General features: G+C 40.8%; 1 protein-coding gene across 1 annotated transcript in view; it reads left to right on the forward strand.

Moving 5' to 3' along the window:
* Positions 1-27,856, forward strand: part of LOC111864824 (dynein heavy chain 10, axonemal) — a 136,110-nt gene that overhangs the window by 14,497 nt on the left and 93,757 nt on the right. Inside the window, exons 8-23 of the mRNA XM_033751598.1 lie at positions 303-550; positions 1,439-1,583; positions 3,632-3,781; positions 3,866-4,013; positions 5,531-6,087; positions 7,253-7,507; positions 8,719-8,906; positions 11,215-11,376; positions 13,502-13,696; positions 15,282-15,449; positions 17,030-17,153; positions 20,200-20,358; positions 22,953-23,189; positions 23,415-23,576; positions 25,455-25,695; positions 27,170-27,458. Coding sequence (XP_033607489.1) covers positions 303-550; positions 1,439-1,583; positions 3,632-3,781; positions 3,866-4,013; positions 5,531-6,087; positions 7,253-7,507; positions 8,719-8,906; positions 11,215-11,376; positions 13,502-13,696; positions 15,282-15,449; positions 17,030-17,153; positions 20,200-20,358; positions 22,953-23,189; positions 23,415-23,576; positions 25,455-25,695; positions 27,170-27,458 — 3,428 coding nt within the window. The remainder of the gene's footprint in view (positions 1-302; positions 551-1,438; positions 1,584-3,631; positions 3,782-3,865; positions 4,014-5,530; positions 6,088-7,252; positions 7,508-8,718; positions 8,907-11,214; positions 11,377-13,501; positions 13,697-15,281; positions 15,450-17,029; positions 17,154-20,199; positions 20,359-22,952; positions 23,190-23,414; positions 23,577-25,454; positions 25,696-27,169; positions 27,459-27,856) is intronic.

Here is a 27,856-nt window from a genome sequence, read left to right on the forward strand (position 1 = left end):
GAGCTATGGTGCGGCCAGGTAAGTAAGTAAGTAAGTAAGTAAATAAGTAGCCTAGGGTGTGTTGTGACGTTCTGGTGTATGTAAGCAGGAGGTATTTATGCACAAAGCACCTGACCTTTGCACTGTCTGTCGTGGGTATCTTTCTACGGCCCACAAGCAAGAGATATACGAAGTAAAAGTACAACAATTTATTGCCGCACAATGTGGTGAAGTTACAAAAAATAATTATTATTTCTCAGTTCTTTTCTTTTCTTCAAAGAGAGCGAGGAGTCAGGAAGTAAATACGTCTTTTCTATTTTCAGGTTATATGTCGCATCGAAAACATTTTCGGTCCGGATTTAAAATCCGTTACCAGTGATCCTTCGCACGTTGATGCAGTAGTGAAAAAAGTTGAAAAATTAGTTATTTCAGTATCGCAAGCTGATTTTGATATCTTCCATCAGAAATTTCAACTCAACTGGCAAGAACTTTTAAGAACCTTTTATCGTCAGGTTTCAGAACTTGAAATTGAAGCCAAGTATTTCATTGACGAATCCTTCAAGGTTTTAAGGTAAGTTCAGGAATTAAAATTAGAATATAAATTATAATTTTAAGGGCCTTTGTGGCTCTTCATTTTATGAAAAGAAGATGGCTTTTTTATATTTCACTTTCACGCAAGAACTTTAAGAAATATATCTTTTTGGAACACGTATTCTGGAAAAAGATGTAATCAAATAACCCGCACATAATTGTATTTATAAAGGAACATATACGTCCGACGAAATGTTGTTGTTTTTGATTCTGGAGAAAATTTGATATATTATTTACAGTGCAGAGAGAATGAGAACATCTTAAAATAATCAGGATTCTTCTATATTGTCACGTGTCTGGGGTTTCGTGACTAATAATTGTGGGTTCCGGATTAGACGGAGCTGCTTATTGGATAACTCATTTACAGCTACAGCTACAGTCGCTCTGACGTAACGTCTTCCAGACGATGCGCCCTGACTAGTCTGTCGTCTCTCACGTTTCGTCTTCTGGTTCTTGGCCGAGCTGGTTTCTCCTCTGATCTCAGCTCTGCTCCGGTCTTATCTGATCTCTTATCTTCTACAGTCGGACGGACTAGAGGACACCTTCTTGAAGGGTTTTGTTTCCACAACGGGTTTCTGTGTTGTCTCGGGAACTTGTTTTCATTTTTAGGTAACACATTGATTTTATCCTAGCAATTGGTTGTTGCGGGGACAACGCTTATTGAGCTGTTGCCCGGCAGTGGACGTCTATGTATGCGCTGTCTCGAAAACGTATTTTAAAAAGCCGTTGTCTACAATGGACGCCCGCTCGGATATTCTGGCGTTTAGGCGGCACGTCACAATATTCTGTAATGCCTTAAGGTAGCACTGAATTTTAAGGGTGATATCCCAGAAAAATTATTTACTAACAGGTGACATATATATTACAGGTCGTCTGAAGAGGCTTTGGGACTCCTTCTCAAGTTCCAGCACATTGAAACCACAGAAGCAATTCACGAGCGACTGATGTCAAAGTTCGGTCATATCATGCAACAATTTACGAAGGAGATATTGAGCGTCGAAACTGAATTCAATGTAAGAAGTCCCCGTTAGTACCGCATATAATTAACTGCATGCAGCTCCTCGAGTGAGAAGCCAAGATGAATTAAGCCATCGAAATCCCTGTTAGTTATTAAAGGCTGCACGCCATCCACAAGTTCAAATGTTTATATTCACGACCAGTATCCATCTCAACAGGTTTAATGTAAATCACAACTGATGTAAGGAAACCCGTCACACTAGAGAGGTTCTTAGTAGGAAGTGTCACTATGGCCGAGCTGGATACTACTAAAACGAAGAGACAATACGGGAAACGTTAGGCTAGGTGTAAGGATATTGAGGCATCTAAACAATTGACGTGTTGGATTGTGTTCATTTATAGCCTTGTTTTCCGTCTATAAGGCAACATTATTAATTTAACAACATTAATTCACACTTAATTCGCTAAATGTTCGTTAAATGTTTAAAACGTCTTTAAAATTATGAAAATATATGTACGTTTGGTGTTTGTCCTACATTTTTCAGCGGTGTAGGGCCCTCTTCAGGCAACATTTTTTTAAAGGAATTGTTGCCCTGTGCAGCACTGGACCTGAAGATGGCCCTCTGCGGCTGAAACATGTAGGATAATACCGAACACACATGTATTTTAATAATTCTAATGATATTTCAAACATTTAACGAACATTATTGAATTAAGTATGAATTAATGGTGTTAAATTAATATTGTTTCATTATAGAAGGGAAACAAAATTATAAGCTGAATAATTCCGTCTCCTGGGATGTGGCGCTGTGTAAATATTGTATGAACCGACGTTTCGGAGGAAGGTATTGCCTCCTCCTTCCGAAACGTCGGTTCACACAAGATCTACACGGCGCCAGATCCGAGGAGATGGCATTCTTCATAGTCACTGCCGTGAAAACCTCACATTTTACAAGAGAGGATGCTGAATATGATGGATTGTATTCATGCCACTCAGAATTGGGCCAACTGCCTAATATAGTCATTAAGTTTCAGGTTCCAAACAAAGCAAGCGATACCTTTACTAGCTCAGCGAATATGGGATTCTTAAATTGACTATCTGCTTTGTGCATGAAGGTCCAACATTCTGTTCCTAGACCGCCGTTTATTCCAGCCACCCTCCCTTCAGACATACCCGTCAATAGAGATTCCCTGAACCCACTGTGCCACGAGTTAGCTACCGTATCCTCTAGGCTTCTCCTCGATTTGAACGATAATTCTACACCTGCTGTTTCCGATTTTCTAGACATTGTCTAGCGTCTAGTCTCACGTCATTGGACGTGAGTGATATTAACTCATCCTTTCGGATCCAAATGAGTAGGCGCAACCCACCGTTTAAGTTGAGGATGAAAAAGGACCCAGTTTCCCAAATTTTACGTTTCTTCAGAATATTAGACCGTGGAAAAGTCCAGAAACTCAGTAATCGCAGGCGAGAACCATTTAGAATTCTCCTGTAAGCCTGTAGCAGTACATTTGCTGCATGTGCAGAATGAGCTCTCTTAGCACGCCTAAGCTACCTGCTCAGGTATCGCTGGCTTCTTCTTCTAGAGCTGTCAAGGGACATTCCCTGCAGATCACACGTAATTACAAAACAAATAATTATTTGCACATTTTGCACGACTAATTGCATGGGGAGCGGCTCATGGCGTGATCTGTACCTACACATGTAAGATTTGAGGTTTTCACGGCGGTGACTACGAAGTATGCCGTCTTCTGGGATGTAGCGCCCTGTAGATATTGTATTGTGGCTGCAGCCACCTGTTTATGCTGGTTCCTCGCTCGTGGATATTTCTTTTTTGTTTTACCCTGAAGATGGAGGCGATACATTCCTCCGAGCCTTCGGTTTATATAATATCTACTCGACGCAACGTCCCAGAAGACGGCATTCTTTGTACATACAGACTAGACCAAAGGATAACGTTGGCCTATGTACATGGATCGAAAGTAACTCGAACAGATTTTTCAAATTTCGATTGTTCCAGACTTTGAGCGCCTCAGAAGGTGCGAGCAGTGTGCTTATCTTGTCAAATTCTTTATCGAGTTACGCATTGCACTTTTGTTTCAGAAAAGAAAACGGTATCCGCCTCTACTGAGAAATCATCCACCGATATCTGGGGCAATTTTCTGGTCAAGACATCTCTTCAACAGGCTGAAAAAATCAGTACTAATTTTCCAGAACGTGGAAGAACTGAAGAATTCAAGCTTCAGGGAAGAGGTCAGTATCAAGGACAGCCTCTAAAATGGATTGTGGAATTATCAGTTACCTGAAATTTTACAAAATTATGATTTAATATTTCAGGCATTTAGCGTCTACTTAAAATTAGGAAAGCAAATGAAAATGTACGAAGATACAAAATTTTCGCAATGGCAAAAGAAGTCAGTCTCTATAATAAATTCAGCTCTAAAGAAGAATGTTCTGAAGGTTGTGGAACGCAAAACAGTGACAGGTTTGTACTAGTCTTCTGAAACTGGGACTGAATGAATGCGACGCCCTACTCACTGCGTCAGCGTTGTGGAGAAATCATTAATACTTTTAATTTTGAGTTTATTTAAGAAAACTTTTAGCGTTTTTAAACGAAGACATATAATTTATGTTGTTGAGAACCACATATATTTTACTGATAATATTGTACTGTTGAAAATTTATAAATATTTTAATAATAACTTTAACTTATATTACAGAAAACCGTGAATATCTGAGTGATAACGTATAATTTCTATTGTTGAAAAGCACAAATACTTGTCCACAGAAATTAATGCCTGCCTATCTTTCTGACTATTGATGACAGAATTATCTGGCGGCTCCTTTGCCGTGTTTATTAATATTCGCGCTAGAAAATCCTGTAATTTTGTTAAGCTGGCCCTGGAGTATGGAGATTCCCACGTGATTGTGATTCATTGACTCATCGTCATCGGCAATCTGTCAGACGACAGGTCCACAGTCTCTTCCAAAACAATTCCTCCACTTAATGCGATCTAGAGCTTTCTCCTTCAAATGACAGTATCCTCTTCTGTCCCCAAGGTGATCCAGCATCTTCTTACGTCTTCTTCCTTGTCTTCTGGTCACTTCTATCCGCCCCTCTACCTTTCCTTCAATAACTTCTTTTAGAAGGCAGTTACCGCGTAAGATATGACCAATCCAATTAGCCTTCCGTTTTCTTATTTCGTGTAGGATATTCCTCTGCTCACTGACTCTAATTAACACTTCTTCATTTCTCACATAATCGGTCCAACCGATCTTCTTCATCCTTCTCTAACACCACATTTCTAAACTTTCCAGATGTTTCTGATCTACTGCCCTAAGTGTCCATGTTTCAGCCCCATACAGAGCTATGCTCCAAGTGTAGAATTTCACTAGTTTCTTCCTCAAATTTAAGTCCAATTTGCTGGTAAAAAGATTCTTCTTCTTAGTAAATGCAGCTCTTGCCATGGCAATCTTGGATTTAATTGACTATGAGAATAAAAGTCAACTGGAAATTGAAGTAGACTTACACATTAAAGACGTGTGTGGCCCGTGGATGTTAAACAAATTTAGAATTAATTTTTTTAATTCTAGTGGGGGGGGACTAAGTCCTTTGTACTGCGGCCACTTCTGGCCTATTGTACTAGCCTCAGCTGATAGGTGAGGGTGATTGTGGAGCAATTGGTGGAATGAAGATTGGCAGGGGAAACCGAAGTACTCGGAGAAAACCTGCCCCAACTCCACTGTGCCCACCAAAAATTCTACTTGACCAGACCCGGGATCGAACCAGGACCGCTGTGGTGGGAAGCCAGCCAATAACCGCTTGAGCTATGGCGCGGCCTTAGAATTAATTTAGATTAAATTGATTTGCAAAGAGCAACTAGGCTCACTCAAGTGGACCATACTTTGATATAAAATGCAATAAAAGTGAAGAGTAAGAAATAGTCTAATTCACATTCAGTATTTAATATTGTTGCTAATTTATCTTTATAATATTTCCAGACAAAGGCTCGTCGGAACAACGGAAGTCGTCAAAAGTTGGCGTAAGAATGCCACGGACAGGCCTTAGCATTCTGAAGACCCGTCACGCAGCGGAATCAGTACCGTCTGGTTCTTCATCCCTCAGTTCTCTGTCTCAGCCCATGCCTTCTGCCCGAAGATATAAACTGGGAAGCCTGAACATTGGTGCTCTGGCTTTGACCATGAAATGGGTTGCGAAAGGCAGGGGAAAGACTCCGACGCAAATCGCGCAAATTTCTCCCACCTTTGGGCCCAATCCTGGGGACTTAGGTGTATCGGAAGGAGAAAACCTTACATGGGGAGAAATCATGAAAGGCTCGGTCCTTATAGAGAAAGATCTGTGTTTTGAAACAAATCTTTCGAAAGACATCTTCGCTATTATTGCCGAAGCGGAGCTAATGGAACAGCTGGGCTTCGCCTTGGAACCGACGATTCGCAGTGTCGCTGTTCAGAAAGATCGCCTACATCGTGACCTGGAGGCCGTTCAGACTGTAATCAAGGAGTACAACACAATAGTAGAAAGTCTTACTGTTGCTGAGGCAAGATTCTTGATGAGTTACACGTTACTGTTTATTAATTCTAGGATACCGAGCATTGAGGCCAGTGGTAAGATTTCTTCTTTGTGTTTGAGAGATACTGGACTCGTTTTTTGCTCGAAGACAACGTACCCTCGCTGAAGTCTCTGTGGATTTCCTCAGCTCTTCCGGAAAAATACTAGGATAGTAGGCCGATCTTAAAATAGACCATTATCGCTTTATTCCACATCCAACATATTAATTCATACTCACCCTTTCGTTGAATAAGATATTAAGCCTAAGAATGAACATAAGAACGAGAGTTTTTTGAAGCTGTATGATATAAGAACAGGGGTACTGGTTTTGAAAATAAGAATTAGAGATAAGATGAACATATATCATTTTTACCATCAACACAACAATACTTTATTTATTTATATAGGACGCACTGCAAGTTTCGACTTCAAATGGGTCATCTTCATGTGCTGAAAATTTCTCACATACTATTACCGAACAGCGACGTTAACATTCACATTTTTATAAATAGTTCGTACAAGTTAGTTCCTATTGAATTCACAAACTAGACAAAACTTAGACTAGAATCTGGTTAAAATTAACGATAAAATACAATAACAATAAGAATAAAAATAAGAATAAAATTCGTAATATGATAATATCTTATACATAACAATAGGTTAAACCTAATTTAACAATTAGATGATCCTAAATCCACAATTTTATATAGTGTTTGTTACTGCAGTAGACCACGCGTAGGCTTCGTCAAGATTATCCCTGCAATTGCCAGAAGCCACTGAGGAGAATCACAAAGGACCTGCAGTCAGGATGTCCAGTCTATGTGGAAAGTTTTGAAATCAGAGATTCCCCAGATACGAGAAAGTTGTGGTAATCACTGTACCGTGGAAAGTATGTAAACAAAAACAAAATATTTGTAACATAAATCCGGTGAACTCCACCTACAGCTGACGGTAAGATAAGAGTAGGTAGATGGGACTTGGAGATTATTGGGAAATTGGTTTCTATTGGTCCTAACTCCGGAAGCCTGGCACCTCACACCTAGACCAGACCCTTCAGATGTATATTCTAATATTATTTTAATATTTCGCCTGATCTATCGAGAGGATTTTACATTCTTCAATCATTTATGTTCCTATTTTCTTAACGTCGACAGCTTCAGTTGCTGAGGGATCACCTTCTTGAAGTGGAGAGGCATGTCCAGCCAGGACTGACGCGCCTCAACTGGAACTCTTTGGGAATAGAAGAGTATTCCCGAGAATGCCATCAGATCCTCAAGAACCTGGCGTCTTTAGTTGCGCAGATGGGAAAGTTAGGTAAAGAAGTGCAGGACATCATTGACTGTCTGGAGAAATTCGACTTCTTTTACTTCAATAAACCTGAAGAAGAACCAGCGAGACTGAGCTGCACGGTAAATGTTCTTAGAGTAATCTACAGAAACTTAAGGTAGAGACATACAAAATCTAATTTTATATCTGTTGGTGTAAAATTAATCTCTCATTCTAGAAAAACGTTCGTGAGTCAAGTGCCTGTGGAAAGAGTTGATTAAGATTTAGACGTGAGATAGAGAAAATATAAAACGTCTCAAGAAAATTATATATTCAGGAGCTGTATAGGACCTGATTTGTATTCTTTGCAAATCATTAACGGAGCAATTTGAAACAAGGAAAAGGCGGGAACCTAAAGCGAAAAGCCGTTTTGAGGGAAATAGAATTATATGGGAGGGTTATGCTAAAACGGACCTTAAAGAAGCAGTTGTATAGATGTGGACTTCCTCAGATTAGGGTCTAAAGGCGGGCTTTAGTTAACATCATCATCATCATCATCTGAACAATTAATTTTTACAGTGTGAGGTCGTTAGCCTGACGCCCAACCCCCAACCTGGAGGACAAGGGTATCCCTCTCTGTCTGGCTCCTACCCCTTGACCTGTCCGGCATGGGTGGCCCTACCAGTAGCTATACTACCGCCGGCATAGCTCTCAGGGTCTCAGGAGCTCTCAAACCCAACCACCACGATAAGGTGGAGATACCATTGGTGGGGATTAGTTAACAAAGTTATAATACTTCGGGTATGACCGTTCCATAGCTCAGGCGTTTGGTTGCCGGCTTCCCACCGCGGCGGCCCGTGTTCGACCCCAGGTCAGATCATGTGGGATTTGTGGTGGACGAAGTGCCACTGTGGTCGGTTCTCTCTGAGTACTTCGATTTCCCGTGCCAATTCTCATTTCACCGACTGCTCCACACTCATCATCTATCATTCGGGGCTGGTCCAGTAAGCCAATTAGTGTCCAACGTACCAAGTGGACTCAGTCTTACCCCAACACAAGAATCTTAAAAAAGAACTAACTATAATGGTTGGGTACTCTACAAACAGGGTAGTATTCTGACAAGTTTGGTACAATTTTTACGTTGTTAGAAAGTGAGCCTATTACTGTCACCAAGTGCAGTGGTACACTTTTGTTTTCCAGTTCTCAAACTGAGGGAACAAGGCACAAACTCTTCTAAATATTAAAAATTGGGTGGTGGTGGGGGGAGACTACTTTCATCTGTTCTCGTGTTGTGCGATACGTGATTTTCATTTTTCGAGCTTCTAGCAGTTGACTTCTAATCTATTTATTTCAGAACTTTTTCATCAAAGTGGAGAAGTTTCGCATGGAGAACTTGACTGAATTCCTGAAGCTCTACAAGGGGCTGGGTCCACTCCTTATGAAGCTGGAAAGTTTGGTGTTGAGGACCAGAACGGGGCAGTCGCCTCTCATGATTTTTTATTTTGAATTCTGGGAGAAGAATATGTTCAATACACTCATTAGGTAAGCAGTGTTCAGGAATTACCTGACTAACAGTCTAAGTAAACAACCCCTTCGTATGGAGCTTATAGCTACTCAGCTTGAAAAATGCTCCCCTTCATATTATGGAACCGTACCTCTTTCACAAGACCCTGTTCCGAGCCATAAGAATCCAGTTAACAACTTCACACTTCCTTCATTACCTTCCCATGCATTCCTAGCCGGTCACGGTAGCCCAGCGGTCTAAGGCATGCACTTTCTTCGCTCGTATGGAAGCCGGGATCGTGGGTTCGAATCCAAATCAGGGCATGGATGCTTAGTTTGTGTGTGCGTTTTTCTGTGTTTATGTACAGGTAGAGGCCTTGCGACGAGCTGATCACCCGCCCAAGGAGTCCTGCCGAATGTCTAAGACCTAGTAAACCGAAGTGAAACAGAGAGTTTCAGGGAGGTAGGCCAAGGCCCAAATTGGGGTTGTAGCGCCAAAGGAAGCATGTACCCCTAGGGCTTCAGTGTGGTTTAAGTACTAAAACTTTGCATGGGTTTTCTCAGCATGTTATTTGTATTTCATCTTCCTTGATTTCTTTTTCTTAATAATAATTATCGAGTAATTCAAAACGCAAAGCTCTTCCTTTATCCACGTAATTTTTCCTTCCTCTTTAGATGCGAACAGCAAGCTCATGCAATTTCAATCCATTCCTTAGGGCGAGACACGAAGCTTCACACCAGTATGACGCAACAGATAACGCTATAAGTAGTTCTCCAGATTTGAATCTTAAGATTTTAGGAACGAGGCAGGACTGATTGGTAGCGAATAACCCCCTTATTTATTCTACGTTTATCTGTACAAAAAATATAATGTAAATTGTTATTATACTTTATACTTATCGTGTCACAAACGAGAATTTGGTCTTTTCATTTGAATTATTAAAAAGCCTTTTGAGAAATTTTCATCTTAATCAATAAATATTTAGGAAAAATCGAGAATAAGGTGACATACTACGAAACGTTCATTTGTTAACAGTTGACTGTATTCTTTCACTTAGTTCAACAGTGCAGTGTTTCACATCCCCTAGCATTTCGTATAATATACAATTTTCCACAGTGCGATATATTTAAGCTTTTTCACTATCTGCATTTTCCGGTTTCTTAGCAAATAAATAGTCTGCATTTAACATTAATATATATATTTACACATGGGCCAATTATGCTAGCTTTTCTTCTCGATATATATCAAAATTACAATACAAAAAATTTCTACAAATTCTTTCCTGTGCTTTCCTGTATAATTTTTCATTGAACACTACCATTGTAAGTCATTGTGGCGTACTTGATCTTAATACCATGAAAGGATATTAATTTTTATATCTAACATATATAAAGTATTAGTACTGATGGTAATCGTCGAAAACGGCTTCACAAACAGCAAAAGGCTGTAGTAAGTGGATTGATTTCCTTGTCACGATAACATTAAAACCTTCAGGAGACCAGTGAGAAGACCTAGGCTTAGATTTGAGAATAATATTGTCACGCCTGGGGTTTATAACGCGACAAATAACTTCACGCCTTATTGGAGCGAATTTTATTGCACATTCACTCTTACAATCGCAACAATTTACAGATTCACAACTACTGCTGTCTGCAGTATTACAATTAGTAGACTGAAATTAACTGGTGACTGACTCTCTGGCTAACTCGTTACTCGTAACTGTAACTGCTGTCTTGAGAACTCTCTTCGGCGGCTGTGTAGTTCCCTTATAAACCCTCAGCCGGACAACGGGAAAACAATTACGTAATAGACACCACTTTTGTCTGGCGCTGTGTTTACAGGTGTTACTGGCAACGCTGTCGGGAGTTGTTTACGGCTGCGTAGTAACCGCGGCATCCCTTGGCCACGTCACTGCTGGCAGGGTAGGGGAAGGAGTGTTGACTTACCTATTACCCTAGTAATGACAGCGCTCCGATAGCTCCGATGACAGGCCAACAGCTGTTTTGGTGCNGCATAGCGTAACACGTCACAATATTAAAGTTTATTTCAAAATAACAATGTCTGACTCTTTGGACTAGATTTAACTGACTCAGGATCGGGTCCAATGTTGATCGTTTGTGAATATTGCAATGAGCTTTATGTTTGCACAAAATCCGAGAAATTTGTAGACAAGCTTAGAGTGAAGGACCCTGCTCTATGGAGTTAATTAAGTAAAAGAACAGAAGAAGAAGGAAAATATAGTAGCATACATAACATCTGTTTTCTGTCGACTTTCGAAACAGTTTACATAAAACCGTGCTTTATCTTAAGAAACAAGCCTTAATATCCTTATCGTTTTATCCGCAGGATGGTGGTGAACAACTTGAGGAATTTCAACGATTTACTTTTGGGCAAAGTCTCGCTGTTCCAAGTGGAAACTTCTCTTGCCGTCCCAGAAGTCGTCCTGCTCCCCGCGGCTAATGACATCTACAACAGCATCTTGCGCAGCATCCGTGGGTTTCTTGAAAAGTGAGTTTCCTGCTGTACAGCTTTGTTCCGAGCCGACGTAAAGCTGAATTCGACATTCTCACATTTGTATGAACACTTACTCTATTTTGAATCGCTTTCATAGCGAAATTTTCTAATGTTTATTTTGACGCTATCCTAAGATTTCTTAATATTACGAAATCGCATAACTAGCAAACATGTGATTTTAGTAATAATAATTGTATATTTAGTGGGTTGAGGCACTATGCTACAAGTCAGAAGGTCGCGGGTTCAAGTCCTAACGAAGTAATTGAATTTTCTTTTTCAGTTCACCTAATCCTTCCAGTCGCACTATGGCCCTGAGGTCGACTCAGCCTCTAAATGAAATGAGTACCAGGAATATTTTTGGAATATTCTTGGGGGTAAAGGGTGGCCGGTGCATAAGGCTAACAACCTTTCCACCACCTATGAACTGATTGTCTAGAAAATGTGGGACCTTCAACGTCTCACAACACTTTGGGCCTCCACGGCCTGTTACAGGGATAGTTTTATTTACTTTACTTAATTGTATATTTGCATCATATTTTTATGGACACGCATAGCCGAAACATAACTGATAAAATTCTACAGAGATGTACCACTATACACATTTCGAGGAGAGCTTATTGTTCGTCTCTAGCGTTGCTGTCACCTGCAACGTTTGAGCAGCCAACATGAGACTCCATTTGTGTGTGGCATTGCTAGTAAATCAGCCCGAAGAACCTAGAATGATTGGATGATAGTGAACAGTGAATTGGAAACATGTAGAAGGAAACGGTCGTCGCCATACTGAAGGAATCTACCATGTCTGAAGCGACTGAGGGAAACAAAGAAAAGCTTCACTCAGTACAGACTGTGCCCTGACCAAAATCCGAAACAGAATAGTCCAGAATACAAATTCAAATCTTTACTGCTTACCCATACAAACAGAACGCGCCTACCTATCGAGACAGTAAACAATACATTACGGCTCATATCCAAGACGTTATATAGCAAACAAATTAACATACAGAAGCAGCCCCAAGTCCATACTGTACATTCAGCACAAGGGAACTCCCGGAGAGCAACATCCACATCAGGAGAGGCTAACACAGCCTGGATGCAAATGTATCAGGCACCGGAACCCTCAACTCCATATGTGGAATTAACTTCACATCTCCATAATTTTATATTATTTTAATATTTTTAGTTATTTCACTCGTGAAATATCCAGCTCTTTACTCGCATTATAAAATCCTACATCGGGCCGCGCCATAGCTCAAGCGGTTAGTCGCTGGCTTCCCACCGCGGCGGCCCGGGTTCGATCCCGGGTCTGCTCAAGTGGGATTTGTGGTGGATATAGTGGCGTTGGGGCAGGTTTTCTCCGAGTACTTTGGTTTTCCTTGCCAATCTTCATTCCACCAATTGCTCCACAATCACCCTCACCTATCATCTGGGGCTGGTACAATAGGCCAGAAGTGGCCGCAGCACAAGGGACTTAGTCCCACCCCACTAGCAATAAGAAATAATCCTACATTCGTAATACACAATTCCCTTTAATTATCGCCACTTTATTTTAAATACAAATACTTGTATATTGTAATATTTATAATATTTTCTATATTGTAATTTTCATCATAACACAAGGCACAATTTTCTACAACGTTTACAATTTTTATAATAGGGACGCTATGCAGTACAATATGGATCCATGCCGAGATTTCAATTAACTTTATCGTATTTATTGTAAACACTGCCTGATGATGGTCCCATGAGGACCGAAACATGTAGCGGTAAACACTAAAGTTCAATCTATGAGATTTTGATTTTAATTGTGATACCATTTTCCTTGTTGTGTTGACGGATACGTTACATAACCATATACTCACTCAGTAATGACTGTGTCCCGACCAAAATTCGAGCCGGAAAATTCCTGAGTAAAAGTTCGAAGCCCTGTGCGGTCGCCACAGTGTGGACATAACTCAAAATCTATATCATGATTGTCGAAGAAAAACATTTTCAGATTTAATAAGGGGAATCACACAAAGAGAGGCAGTCAAGATGCTTGGTACTGATAACATGTTCTAGCTTCCAAGCCTGGCGTTGCAGCAGATAGACACTGGGTAACTGATGCAAATCTTTTCCTTAGGCTGAAGCGTGTCCCTCGGTGGATGAATGGGAGCTGTCTCGAATGCGAACCTGTGAAAGCAAGCGACACTAATCAACTCTACACATTTTCGTTCTTCGAAGATGTTGTTATCGTTCCGGTGGTGAGCGACATGGTCCTCAGGGTCCAGGACACTGCACACAGATTGGTTTCTGAAGTACAGAAATATCTGAAAAGGTAGCCCGAAAACATTCTTCAGTTTACCTAATCCTTTCGGCTGTATTCTGGCCCTGGGTTCGACTGAGCCTCTAACAGAAATGAGTACCAGGAATCTTCCTTGGGTTAAAGGGCGGCCAGTGCATAAGTCTGGCAACCTCACGGCCATCTGTGAGCCAGTTGCCTACAACATTTGGAGCCTCGATGGCTCACAAACTTACGGGCCTCCACAGCTTGTTACAGGGATACCTTTACCTTTCTACCCAAAAGTATTATTAACAAGACTACAAAGGTTGTACTACATAATGTAGCACACAAAATTACCAACGGTGTTGTTTGAATTTTACTAAACTTTCCTTTAGAGTAGAAGTAATAAAAAACTTATTCTTCCACATTAAATTTCAACGAGATTTGTGGAAGCGTTTGTGTGATCCCATGTATGTTATGGGGTAAACTCCTTACAGCGTAAGCTGTGGTGGCAAGGAGGGGCACCTCCACGACCCCCTGCTCCACGGCGTTACAAGTGGTGGCAGAGGTGGGATACCTCCACGTCCCCCTGCCACCACGGCGTTACAATGTCCCAAAGCAAACTCACTTTATTGTTTATCGATACGACTGAAAATTAGCATCGCTAAACACATTTTGGTGAAATTCTTCACAACGAATTTTAACGTTATCTGCGACGAATAGGAAAGTCAGTTCGTGGCTACATGCAAATCAGGCTCTTTTGGGAGTAATGTGCTTGAAAATAGAACTGCCCAGTAAGGGTTTATGTAAGTCTCCTCCGATATCGATTTCAAGGAAATATGTCCAGTGGTTCAGGACCGACAAATGTAACTTTCTAAAACGCATCTCATAAGGGTTTGAGAGTTCTATATTGCGGTACTGGATAATTTACTGTGAGACATATCAATTACATCTATATCATATCTCACAATAGTTCCTCGCTTGTAGATTTTTCAACCCTAAGATAGAGGCAATACGCCCGGCAGAAACGTCGATTTTCGCAATATCTACACGGCGCCACATCCCAGAAGATGGCATTCTTCATATTCAAAGTTTATTCACAACTGCATCGGTTGTATAATTTTGAATGTTTGGATGAATGCAAATATGAATTTGAAAGGATGTTGCACGAAATTGTCATACCTTACTTTAAGGTACTACCCAACATTCCTCTGTAGGTACTGAGGAAAAGAGCAGAAGGCTTCAGTGAAACTATTAGGTCTTGTGTCCGAGGTTCGAATCCGGGACCTGAGTAATACGAAGTATGAGTGATAAACAACTGAGATAATTGGTATATTTACGTCTTAGAATGTTATGGATTTATTTAAGTGATTTCTTCAAAACCAGTTCTGATTTTTAAACCTGTGGGACCGTAAAACCTTCTATGTAAAAGTATGCCACTTGCGGTAAAAACGGCCGTGACCGAATTTGTGGTACTAAAGCAGTATTTTCGTGGAGAGTCTGAGTAAAATCACCAAATACTTCGGTTCTAGTTTTCCAGCCAAGATTCGAACCAGGTATCTCCGAATCAGAGTAAGAAATGCTACTGTTTTAGCGGAAGTCGTCTTACATATGTACTAATTTCCGATTGTTCTTCTAGATGGAAGAAATACAAGAATCTTTGGTCGTTTGACAAGAACATCACCTGTGACAGATTCAGCGCAAAGAATCCAACTTTGCTTCAATATGATGAGAAGTTTGTATTTTATGAACGACTGATAAAAGATATTGATGAAGTGGAAACATACCGCGATATCTACTGCACAAGGTAACATGTTAAACAGCACCTAATTGCATATACTTGGCACGTGGTTCTGTTTCTGATATCTCTGAAAAATATCATCAGTCATCAGTTATTACGTGTATTATTATTATAATCTATCTGTTTATTTAAATAATTTTTATTTACAATTTGTGTTTTGACAATTTCACGAAGCTGAATATAGGCAAATCGGTCCATATAATTTTGCGAGAATTGAGAGACTTGTTGTAACATTCCCTTAATAGATGATTCAGTTTTATTTGTGGGAACAAAACGAAAGCGGGTATAACACAAAGAATTAATATATTAACATTATATATTACATTAACATTCCCACCCCCCTCCAGCTAGATACTCCGCCACTAGCAGTACCGTCTAGAGCAACACAGGTTCCACAAGATTTATGTTTCCTAGCACAGGTTTTAATTAGTAAATGTTTAGTTCCGTAACTTGCTGAAGTAATCGAGTATTCAGATCCTTCACACTTCAATTTGCTCATTCTGTATCATATAATTCTTGTGTATTATTTGTGTATTATTTTTTTAAATTAGTTATCGTTACTTCTGTGTGTTTACATTCACGTGCCTGCTTCTTGCCGTCTCCACATAACGAAATAAGCCTGTATCCATTGCGTTGTTGTCATCATTATTGTGATTATGCTATTAACATAAACATCAAACATGGCCGATGTGCTGGATAAATCTACTGTCTCCGTCTTCAAGGTCGACGTGATTTCGCCCGTAAGCCCTAGCGGCGAAATACTACAAACTACGACACTTCAGTATAACTTCATATATCTTTCTCTACGACAGTAGTGACTTCAACTATGAAGGTAAAAGTACTTATATTTGGGAGGAATTTGATTCATTTGTTTTCAGTGTAGGAGTGAGTTTGTTGCGGAAGAATTTTCACGAAGAAGTAGTAACAATTGTCTACTTTCCAGAGGGATATCTAATCTGTAGCATAAATGTTCAGGGTTGAAGTTCGACGCAGTGAATCTTCCCTGTCAAAACCACTTCGATCCAGGAGGGGTGAAGGAGGGGGAGATAGCATGTCTACTATGTACATTGCTGAAGCGGCCTCCGTAGTCTAGGGGTAAAGTTCCCATCTCATGACTCAAGGTACGCGGGTTCAAAGTCGGCGGAGGTCGTGGAATTTTTAAGGGCGGAAAAATTCAGGGAACAAGTGGGTCCCGTGTCGTAGATTTACGTCACGTAAAAGACCCTCATATCTCTAGGAGACCTCTGAGCAAAATTAGGCAAAACGTTTCCCGCCTAAGTAGTTTCCAATGCCTCCGGTAGATGGGGAAGTTATCGGGTACCGCTGCCAGCCTCGCTGGCTGAACGGGGCTGATAGCGAGCACCAGTACCGGCAGGGTATGGCGACTGGTAGAATATCAAAGGGGGACGTACAATAGACTATTAGTCGCGGTGCATGGGGAAACCCACCCCTCCAATAATAATAATAATAATAATAATAATGTACATTGCTGAGAAAATTTCGTAGTTGATATAGAAATACACTCTTATTAAAACAACAAAATACACATCATTTTAAATTATGTTGTACTTGCTCACATATTCCAGAGTCAATCTTGTTCCTATAATTGAGGCAGTGAAGTTCCATGCGAATGAATGGAAAAGAGCCTTAGGTCATCGGCTTGCGGACAACACAGAGAGACTGATGCTGAAATTCAAGGATCTCTTGGTGGTGAGTTTCCACTTTTTGAAACATGTAATATATTTAGTCATTAATATCAGAGCCAAATTTATACAGTTAATATTGTAACGTAGATGGCGCAGTCCTCCCATCATTACGCAACTCTCGGCAAACACCCCTCCCCGCTAGGCTGTGACGTCAAGCAACAGGTGAGTCCGTGCAGCGACTATTGCTAGGCAATGCGTAGGTAGAAACACCTGACAACAAACCTGAGCAAGGTGTTTTCTATGTTATCCGTGCCGAGCCAAATAAGGAGCAGCGAATACTATTCAGGAGTAGTGAGTATTGAGCTAGTTACTAGTATTCAGTATGAGTTGAATTTCAGCAGCTACGAGTTGAGTTGTATCGCGTGAATGGCAGTGACTGCATCAGGAGAATTCACTTTGATACTGCGGATTGCAGTACTTGGGAAATTGTGAGCGAATATGCAATAAGTTATCTGTCGCTTGTCACACACCCAACACGTGACAATATAAATGGAAAATAACGACAAAAACTGGATTGTTTTGAGTGAAATCTGAGCAGCCATAAATTCAGAAGATTAAAATCAAAATGGACCGAAAAACGTTCTTCCTTAGGCTTAAACATATTTATCACCGCTGAAGGAGAACTCAAAATCTTGACACCACTAAAACTAAAGCCGTGCAACCAGACCCGATCCTGTGCCAGGAACATTCATCTCTCATCCTAACATCCTTTTCCCTAAGATTCGTGTTAATATCATCCTCGGGACTCCTAGGTCTTCTAAATTTACGTTCCCAAAAGAGGCTCTTCATCAGAATTCTGCATGCAGTTCTTGTGCATCCAGTGCTTTCCCATCACAGTTTATTCAGATCTTGTTTCCTCAGATTTCGCGGCCGTCCGCCTCTAGGTCCTTCAGTCCCTTTCTGCCTTCGTGGCGTGACCACACTCTCTTCTTGAGCGTCCGTATTCTCCTGATCACTCGCTCATCCTTGCCTCTGGTCCGCTTATTCCTTGCGCCATGCCACTCCTGTACGGCGGGACACCTTTCTGCAGGCTCCACCTAACTTCCTCCAGGATTCACAACTTCCTATGGCTCTCCACGTCGCCCTGCAGCTAGGTGTCGGCCCCTGTGCTGCTTCTTCATTCTTCCCGGAGATTTCGCTGCGGCCTCGTCCGTACGGACCTCCCGATGTTCCACTTCGGATTCCATGTCTTCCAGATTTAGCTCCTTAAAATCCAGACACACCTCCGTCGTTACCTAGCAGGAGATCGTCTCTTCACGCCAGGCCTCATCTTCCCGTCTCTATAATGTGGCGATATAACTATGCGATGCACTTTCAAGTCAATTTTTCCAGTCGATGAAATCCCATTTCTGACACAGTTGTCACGTGTCTCAGTGATTAAGACGCCGGTTTGGATTGGTGAATCAGGTTATTAGATCTGCACTAGTCGCAACTTCAATTAGTTTGCACACTTTCAATATTACTGTAACTATAGCACATAAAGCCTTCAGTGTCTGTTAACACTTCATACCTGAATCTTCACAACTCCATTCCGTGATGGCTTCGTGTCCTTGACTGACTGACTGAAGAGTCAGAGTCAGAGTTACTTTACGACTGGCGGTTTACCTCCAATCAGTTCGTCTTGGCGTCAGGACCCTTGAGGCTCACGACCAGAGATTTTTTTTTCCAACTCTTGCAGTAATAGTCCTTATGTAACATCCTCTCTGACGAGAAGATGGGTCCGTCTCTTATGAATACACTCGCCCTTTCGTCAAGTCTATATTTTGCACATATAATATGTTATCGAAAATTCTTCCTTTTGCTTTATACATAAGTCCTCTGTCAGTACAGGCTTTACAAAGCAGATCATGCCTAACTTACATATCTTATGCTACAACGAAAACTTAGTCATTTGAACGGTCGTAAGCTTGACCACCGCCAAGTTTAGGCCTCTTATATTTTCTGTCTGGCTTCACCTTGTCCTATACCATGAACATGTTCATTCTCATGATTTTGTACTCTCCAACAAGTCAAAGTCAAAGTCGTCAGTCAGTCAGTAAATCTTGGTGTCGAGCCCCATCTAGGACTCATGACCAGATATTTATTACTCTTTGGCATTTACGGTCTTGTTTTTGTGGGGCGCCCTCTCTGACGAGAGGACGGGTCTGCCTTTTGCATATGCTGCTGACCCTTGCCAGTGCAGTCAATCTTGGGTCTGAGTCCGTTGGGACTTGCGACAATATTTTACTGTCTCAGATTTGAGACTTCCCTTTTCGTCGCCTCCTACGACTCGCAGGGTCACTGTCCCCTATAAACCTTCGGCACGGACCATATAGTAAATACCTATTATTGTAGACGTGTTGACAGTTCTGTTGCATAGCACTGGGCATAGCACGGACAACATGGAGATCACTTCTTCTGTGGTCAGAATTGTTGCGTAAACTAGCAATGGACTATTTATAAAGACTCCGTCTTCCGGAAATTTGTTTACCAACCCGTTGCCTAACAGTGGGTGTGCAATTATGCAGTATAGAGTCAATAACACTCTGCTAAAGTGGGCACGGTAGACGCATGAAATTTTAAGGTGAAGTGACAAGTAATCTTAGAGTTCTAAAATTATGCATGGTAAACGATTTTAAAGTGAGCTGGCCAAGTTCAGTCGGTATAGCGTTGGGCTACGGGCTGGTCGGCCAGGGTTCGATTGCCGGCAATGATAAGAGAATTTTTTCTTCCAACCCGGCTCTGGGACCCAACCAGCCTCCTATACAATCAGCTACCCGTCACAGTGGCCCCCGGTCTAAGGCATGTACTGTCTTCGCTCGCTCGGAAGGCGGGTTCGTGGGTTCGAATCCCTACACAGAAAACATGGATGTTTGGTATGTGTATGTGTTATTCTGTGTTCGTGTTTTCCTGTGTTTAGGTAGAGGCCTTGCGACGAGCTGATCACTCGTCCAAGGAGTCCTATCGTCTCTAAAATGATCATGAAACTGAAAATCAGAGGTCAGGGCCCAAGGGGGCTGTAGAGCCCGTGAAAAAAGACCTTACTACATGTTCAAACTTATATGTTACAGAAACTGGATTCTGATATCCAGAGAAAATTTGACGATTTGGAAGGATTTAAGTTCGTACTAACAGTCATCAGAACTATCACCAGAATGTCAGTGAATGCAGAACTGACGTACCGAGAGCTGCAAGAACGGTACCATACACTCAGCGAACATAAAGTTCCAGTAAGTTTGTTCTTTTTGCTCAAATTATGCATGTGTTGCTCAGAGGAAAACTCAGAATCTTCTAGCTGCAGAAATCTGTCTAAAATCGTCGCCCTGTCTCTACTAATTTCACTTCTAAGCCGCAATGAATAGGATTGCCAGACTCGATGATCAGATTGTACTTTAAGAGTGAACACTGAGTTAAATTCAAGATGGACAAAATACAAGTTATTAATGATCGCTATGTAGGTCTCTGTAAAACTGAAAGTATCTAATTTGAAAGATATGGGTATTCTAGTGGGGTACACATGTTTTTATTATGTTTCTCAACAATTGTTTAACTAATTAAAACAAATTAACCAATTAGTTAACGAAATCGTTTGTATCGCAGTTGGTTTAGGCACTATGCTAGAAGTCAGAAGGTCGCGGGTTCGAGTCCCGATAAGGTAATTTTTTCAATTGACCTAATCCTTGCAGCCGCACTATGGTCCTGGGGTCGACTCAGCCTCTAACAGAAATAAGTACCAGGAATCTTCCTGGGGAGTAAAGGGCGGCCAACGCGTAGTGCTGACAACCTTACCGCCATCTGCGTGCCGATGGTCTAGAGAAAATGTGAGAGCCTCGACGTCTCACAACCATATGGGTCTTCATGGCCTTATAACCGAACCACTTTATAGCCCCTACATTTTACTCCACTTTGTTTACCGTCTCCTTTTGTTAAACTCAATTATTATCTTCGCTCTCCCACACACGTTGGTCGCATTTGTAGGTACTTCTTTCTTGTTCTAAATTTTATCTCAGAGCCTTGAACGGGCCACAACTCGAAGAAGGATGAAAACAAACTACAAAAGCACATATCAAGTTTAGATGTATTATTATTATTATTATTAAACACTTGTTGAGCCACTTCTTAGTACAACTTCAAAATCAGTAACTTTTATGTTTTGTTTCTACAAGCTCCGGCATGTAACTTTTACGTCTGATTTCTACGAGGGCCGGTGTGTGACTGACTTCGACAACTGACTTCCCTTCGAACCATCAAGTCCTTGTTCCATCAGCGTCTCGGCTCTGTCACACCCTTACATTTTAGTGATTGGTCACATTCAAAACATATGGGTCTCTTAATTAGTTATTCCTCCACTCCGTTTAAAGCTTGCAAGGATTTTAGGTTTCTGAGCTCCAACATACTTTCTGTCAGAATCTTGACAAATGTTACGCTTGACTTGGGTCATTAAAACCCCCTTATTTTAAGTTATGACATGCACAAGCTGTCAAGTATTGAATTCACGAAGTTTTCGTTGTTACACTTTCAAGTAAAATTTCTAAGGACCCCGCGACGGTGTCTTCCCCTTTCTGCTGCACGTGTGGGAAGACGCTAACTCTTACATGCAAGAATAGACCTATGTCTCCCTGCACTTGTTCATTGCATCTCATTGTGAACAACTAAATTTGTACTTAACAAAATTAATTACATTTAAACAGGTTGCATAGCAGTGGTACGGTTACAGCCTGTTACAGGGATAGCTTTGCCTTTTTACCTTTAGCCCTTGGGATAGGGATTGCTTCATAACTGACGAGTAGAAGTTATTCAGATGATCAGGAAGTTTTGTGAATCAGAAGCTGATACTGCAGGACTTGTAACTAGTCGTTCAAATGCAGTTTATAGCTTCACATTCTGCTTATGTCTCGATCGAATTTAATATTACCGATCAAAAATATTTTATTATTTTGAGGTTTTCCAACAAAAATTTTGTGTGTAGCATATATGTCATATCTCTAATATGTTTTGTATATATCGTCTGTGTTTTATTTAACCAGTGATGGAGTCCTTCATGCTGAAATTTTGTCAGAACCACTTTTAGTTACTTTTTCTTTTGTGGGTCTACATATTCTTGTTTGTATTTCGCTCTCAAAGCCCCTCAATATAGCCTACACTGCAATGAAATTAATAATAAACTCGGCAATGAACCAAGTCTGTAACGAAAAGCATTGAGGGGGGGATATTTGTTTACGTTCTTGAGCCCAGGATGCTGTAACATTTTCTCTGTTGCAAATGAAAGTAGAAACCCGGAGATTGCTCACTGACAATGGTATATTAAGTGGTTTCCTGATGGTACATGTAAATTACGACGTTGCAAAGAAATGTTCAGATAAACCTAGCACTTGTTGTTAGAAACTTACCAATGGGTATAAAGATAACATAACAATTTTTCTACAAAACCTCTTGAAAAATGACCACTTTTAAGATCGAGGTGACAGATGGTTAGCATTTAGCTGGATCGTAAGGGGACGCCTTGTGAATGGAATACGTACCGAGAGCAGAATCATTATGCCTTATATGTAGTTATGTATGCATGCATGTATGTATGTAGTTATGTATGCATGCATGTATGTATCCATGTATGTATGTAGTTATGTATGCATGCACGTATATATGTATGTATGTATGTATGTATGCATGCATGCGTGTATGCATTAGTGCGTATGTGTGTGTATGTATATGCTAGTAATTAAGAGAAACTTTATGAGAAAATTTTGTCATCCCTAGAGACAAATATCACCGGAAGTTTAACTTTTCTTCCGTTTCTCTGATATCTTAATGTATCTGTTTCAAGGCACCTGAAGAAGACGAGGATATGGCGCACGAAGTGCAGCGAATGTGGGAAGCGCTCTACGTGAAGGCTCTCAGCAGATCCTTGATGCTGGAATCCACGAAGGCTAGATTTGCGAAGCTCACAGTCGAAGAAATTGAAGAATTTCTTAAGATAATTGCGGATTTTGTCGTTCGCTTTGAGGAGGAAGGGCCGGGCTCTGTTGGCCAAGACCTAGACAGCGGTTTGTTGCGTATGGACGTAAGGCAATCAATGAGTTTCAGGAAATACTTATTGTTAAGTCTCTGTACCCAGATTTACTGATACATTTTATTTTTAATCTATTAATATATTACTTTTAATGAGGAGCTTCATAAATTGTACTCTTCTCCAAGTACAATTAAAATGATAAAGTCAAGGAGCATAAGGTGGGCTGGGCATGTAGCATGAATGATAGTAATAGTAATTGAAGTGTTTGGACCACAGGAGTACAGGCCGCTGTTACTCAAATTAGAAGAGAAACGCCTAGACCTAGTCAACGCTGAGATGTTGTTTGACCTTCCATTAACTGATTACTCGAGCTTCATAAAATGTAAGACTGACATGGAAGGCTTTGAAGAGATCTACAAGCTTTATAAAGAACAAAAGGTAAGTATTTAAGATCTGAAAGTCTGTGACGATGGTATATTAGTGCAAGTATTAGGTTTATGGTCACTATCCATCGCCTTGTCTTTATCTAAAAAACCATCTTGTTTGTTTTTCAAAAAACACGTTTCGGAGACTGGTTTCTTGTAGATGGAGCCCAACACCACATAGAGGAAATACAAGGAATCAGCCCATATGTCTCTGCTGGACCATCCGATGAGTCAATCCAGTTTGGACATCTCTCACATCTGGACCCCCGCTATCACAGCAGAAATCAAGAGACTACAACGCCTTCAAGTGTAGTTTAAATGGAGCAATTTATTTTTCTTATGTTGGTGCCATAAGGAGTATTGCTTCTCTCCAGCGATGATTTCAATCGAGATAACTCTCTGGTGCAAGGCCTTATGCGTGTGGAATTTCAATAATTGAATGTTTCCTTGGAACTCGCAGATAATTTGTGCTGTGCTTGGCTTGTATACCCCATCTTGGAGCTGGCACAGGTGTTCGGAGATAGGGACTAGCTCTGTCAATTGGGCCTAAGTGAGTAGGTTTTACCTGAAGAAGGAGACAGAATCCAGTCTATGTAACGTTGTATTTATAAAAATAAACTGGGCGGTCTTTAGATGAAGACAAGGCGATGGATAATATCCAAAAACACATTTGTAAAAAGCAAGTGTTCCTTTATAATGATTCCTCTCCTTTAATGACATATAATTATTAATGTCGTATTGATTAATTCCATTAAAATTCCTTGGTTCTGGACGAATATTAACGTAGTATTTCATACACATTCTTATGCGTGTCTGTAACGAGAGCGTGTATCTGTTTCCACATATAATTCGTGATAATGCAATTCCTGGGATGCATTTAATACTAGAAATTCTTAAAAACGTTTGGCTTTAGGTAAAGCTGTTCGCTATAAAAAGGGCAAGTGCTTAAGTCTAGCAAAATCACTAGCTTCATCTGACCTACTGTACGGTGTTGATATCCTTGTCGTATTCCTGAAGACGGACATATGGCCATCCTCCGAAACATTGTGCATTTGGATCTCGGTTGTCGGATGTGAATGGGACAGTGCCTTAGGCAAAAGAGATCTCGCACAACATATAACGGAAACTCAGTTCTCGGTTTTTAGGGGGTGTGGGGGTTTGTGTAGTAAAAAAACAAAACCCACATCGTGGCTATAGTCCCTAAGCGAATTATACCGACCGAGCGACCTCCGCTTGTCGGCGAAGTTAGTGCCAACATTAGCGGATAGAGAGTGTCGCGTGGTCAGCGCAACGGATCCCCAGGGCCGTTAATTTCGATTTGTGTAGTACAAACAGTAATTGAAAGAAGATGTAGTGTGACGTACAGCAAGTAAACGTTTTCGATCAAACGAAACCTAGTAGAATACAGTAGGACGCCTTTGTATACAATAGGCATATGTTTAAATATAGACTGTGTCTATTGGTTCTTCGCATTCTTATATCATAATAACAGTGGTTAAAATATAAAGTTCTCCTGATGTAGAATATGACTATTATTTTTGTTTTGAATGAGTCATTTACATTCTACTGCCCCCGTCTCACCCTGACTCTCTAACAGAAGCTTCGTTTAGTAGAAATTGGGACAGTTGACATCCACTTCATGCAATTAAAACCCAGATACCTGAAGATGCCAGCAGAACACAAAACACATTCCATTACCTCACCCGCAAATTAGTTTTTACGAAATTGTCGGACGAATTCACACGATCTTGGCCATTGAGATTTGAGGTTGTCACTGTAGTGGTTATGAAGAATTCTGTTTTCTTGTATGTAGCATACTACACGGCAGTATATTCCAAAGTTAGAATTCTTAATGTTACATACTTTCTCCATAAAGGCATTGCTATTTCAGGCCGCTTGTGAGGTGTGGTCTAAGACTCTGTGGGTGAATTTTAACCCCGAGGTCCTGTTCGATGGAATGGAGAATTTTATGCGTGAGTTCAGATGTTTTAATGAGGCTGTTAAGCAGCTGCCCGTGGGCCATGTTCTGGGCACGCGTATGGAAGATACCAAGAACGCTGTTTCGCTCTTTGTTGAGCTGAAGAATGATGCTCTCAGAGGCAGACACTGGCAGGAGCTCATGGATAAGACAGGTTTGTTTTGTTAACTTGTTCATGCATGCACATTCCTGGCCTCTTGTGACACATATCGAGATGACCTAACAAATTTACATTTATTTATTAGTTGTTAAATTACCCGTTCGCTTGAAAAAGAAATTCTATATTGCAATAAGACATTTGCGTATTTTTATACCGCATACTTTATTAAGCACTTGCTTGTAACTTCGTGTGTTTTAGGTTTATATTCTATATGCAGCACTAAGAAGTTTAAGCAGTAATAGACCATTTTCATCACACAACTGACGTGTGAAATTTAGTGCATTGGAAGAAAGAAACAGTTTGCATGCCACTAAAATCAGGTTCGAGAAGGGAATAATGTGCCATCATATTTATTTTATGGCGTTAATCGCTCTGGTTGCTCATGATAACAGATAGATCGTTTTATGCATTAAACTGCATAGGGCTACATAGCTACGAAACAGTGGCATAGATAGATCGCTTTTTGCGAACTGTACTTCTCGTGGACTTCTACGAAGCACCGGGATATTGTAATTTTCATCATAACACAAGGCACAATTTTCTACAACTTTTACAGTTTTTATAATATGGACGCGATGCAGCACAATATGGATCCATGCCGAGATTTCAATTAACTTTATCGTATTTATTGTATACACTGCCTGATGATGGTCCCACGAGGACCGAAACATGTAGCGGTAAACACTTATTATAATAAGTGTATTCTTCGTTTCTTTCTTCAATAATAATTTTTTCAATAATAATTATTATTGAAGAAAGTCGTCTTCTGGGTTTAGGCGCCGTGTATTCTTCGTTTTGGCCGACGTTTCGGAGGAACGTATCGCCTCCATCTTCAGAGCAGTTTAATGGCTTGGAATGCAGAGAGCAGTAGCAGGTTCCAAGCCATTCAACTGCTCTGAAGATGGAGGCGATACGTTCCTCCGAAACGTCGGCCAAAACGAAGAATACACGGCGCCTAAACCCAGAAGACGACTTTCTTCATAGTCATCGCCGTGAAAACCTCAAAACTTACTTATTATTATTATTATTATTATTAATGAAGGGGGTGGGTTTCCCCATGCACCGCGACCAGTGGTCTATTGTACGTCCCCCTGTGATATTCTACCAGTCTCTATACCCTACCAATAATGGTGCGTGTCATCAGTCCCGACTCAGCCATCGAGTTCGGCCTCTACTGGCTCAGCGGTATCTAGATGCTTCCCCCATCTACCAGAGGCGTTAGAGACTATTGTTGGGCGGGAAACGTCCGTTTAATTTGGCTCAGAGACCTCCTTGAGGCATGAGGTTCTTTTACGTGCCGTAAAGCTACGACACGGGTAGCGGCAAACACTAAAACTCAATCTATGAGATACTGGTTTTAATTGCGATATGTTAACGGATGCGTTACATAACCATGCATATTCTGTTTCATTACAATTGGTATTAAGGTAAGTGTAGTCGAATGTTAATGTTCACATTTTGTTTTCAGGCCATCACTTGGACATGTCAGCCGACAGGTTTACACTTGAGAGTATGTTCGCTATGCAACTGCACAGATATCGAGATATCGCAGAAGAGATCGTTGCTAATGCTCTTAAAGAACTTGAAATCGAAAAAGGTGTCAAAGAAATATCAGAGGTTTGGAGTGCAATGAAGTTTACTGCAATGAAACATATTAAAGAAAATTATGACCGGGGCTTTATTCTGGGGCCTGTGGATGATATTGTTCTGACCCTGGATGACAATTTCATGAGCTTGCAGAGAATGGCAGCCTCACAGTAAGTAGAGTCAGAAGTAAACCCCATTTTGAAATTTTCACGTGCTCGATTAAGCCAGAAAGAGTGAGATGATATGCGCTGGACAATTTTCTGATTGAACTTAAGAAACTACAAGAGATTTTCGATTCACAAGCTATATCTTGAGACCTCTATTGTTGTGTCTTCTAGCAAAAGTGCACTAAATGAATGTATATAAACAAGGGAAGCCGGATCCGCCATGTTTCCTCTCTGAATATGTTACTGAATTCAGAAGAAATTTAGTATTGTGAGTCTGCCTACAGTTCATTGGGCGAATTTATTTTAGTTCCCTCGCTCCACACATTTACATATGGTTGATGTAACTACTTTGTTGGTTACGAAAAGCCTCATTCAGGATAGTCAGTATTGGGAACTTCTCC

Source organism: Cryptotermes secundus, unplaced genomic scaffold (assembly GCF_002891405.2).
Source record: "Cryptotermes secundus unplaced genomic scaffold, Csec_1.0 scaffold1769, whole genome shotgun sequence".
NCBI classification, from domain to species: domain Eukaryota; kingdom Metazoa; phylum Arthropoda; class Insecta; order Blattodea; family Kalotermitidae; genus Cryptotermes; species Cryptotermes secundus.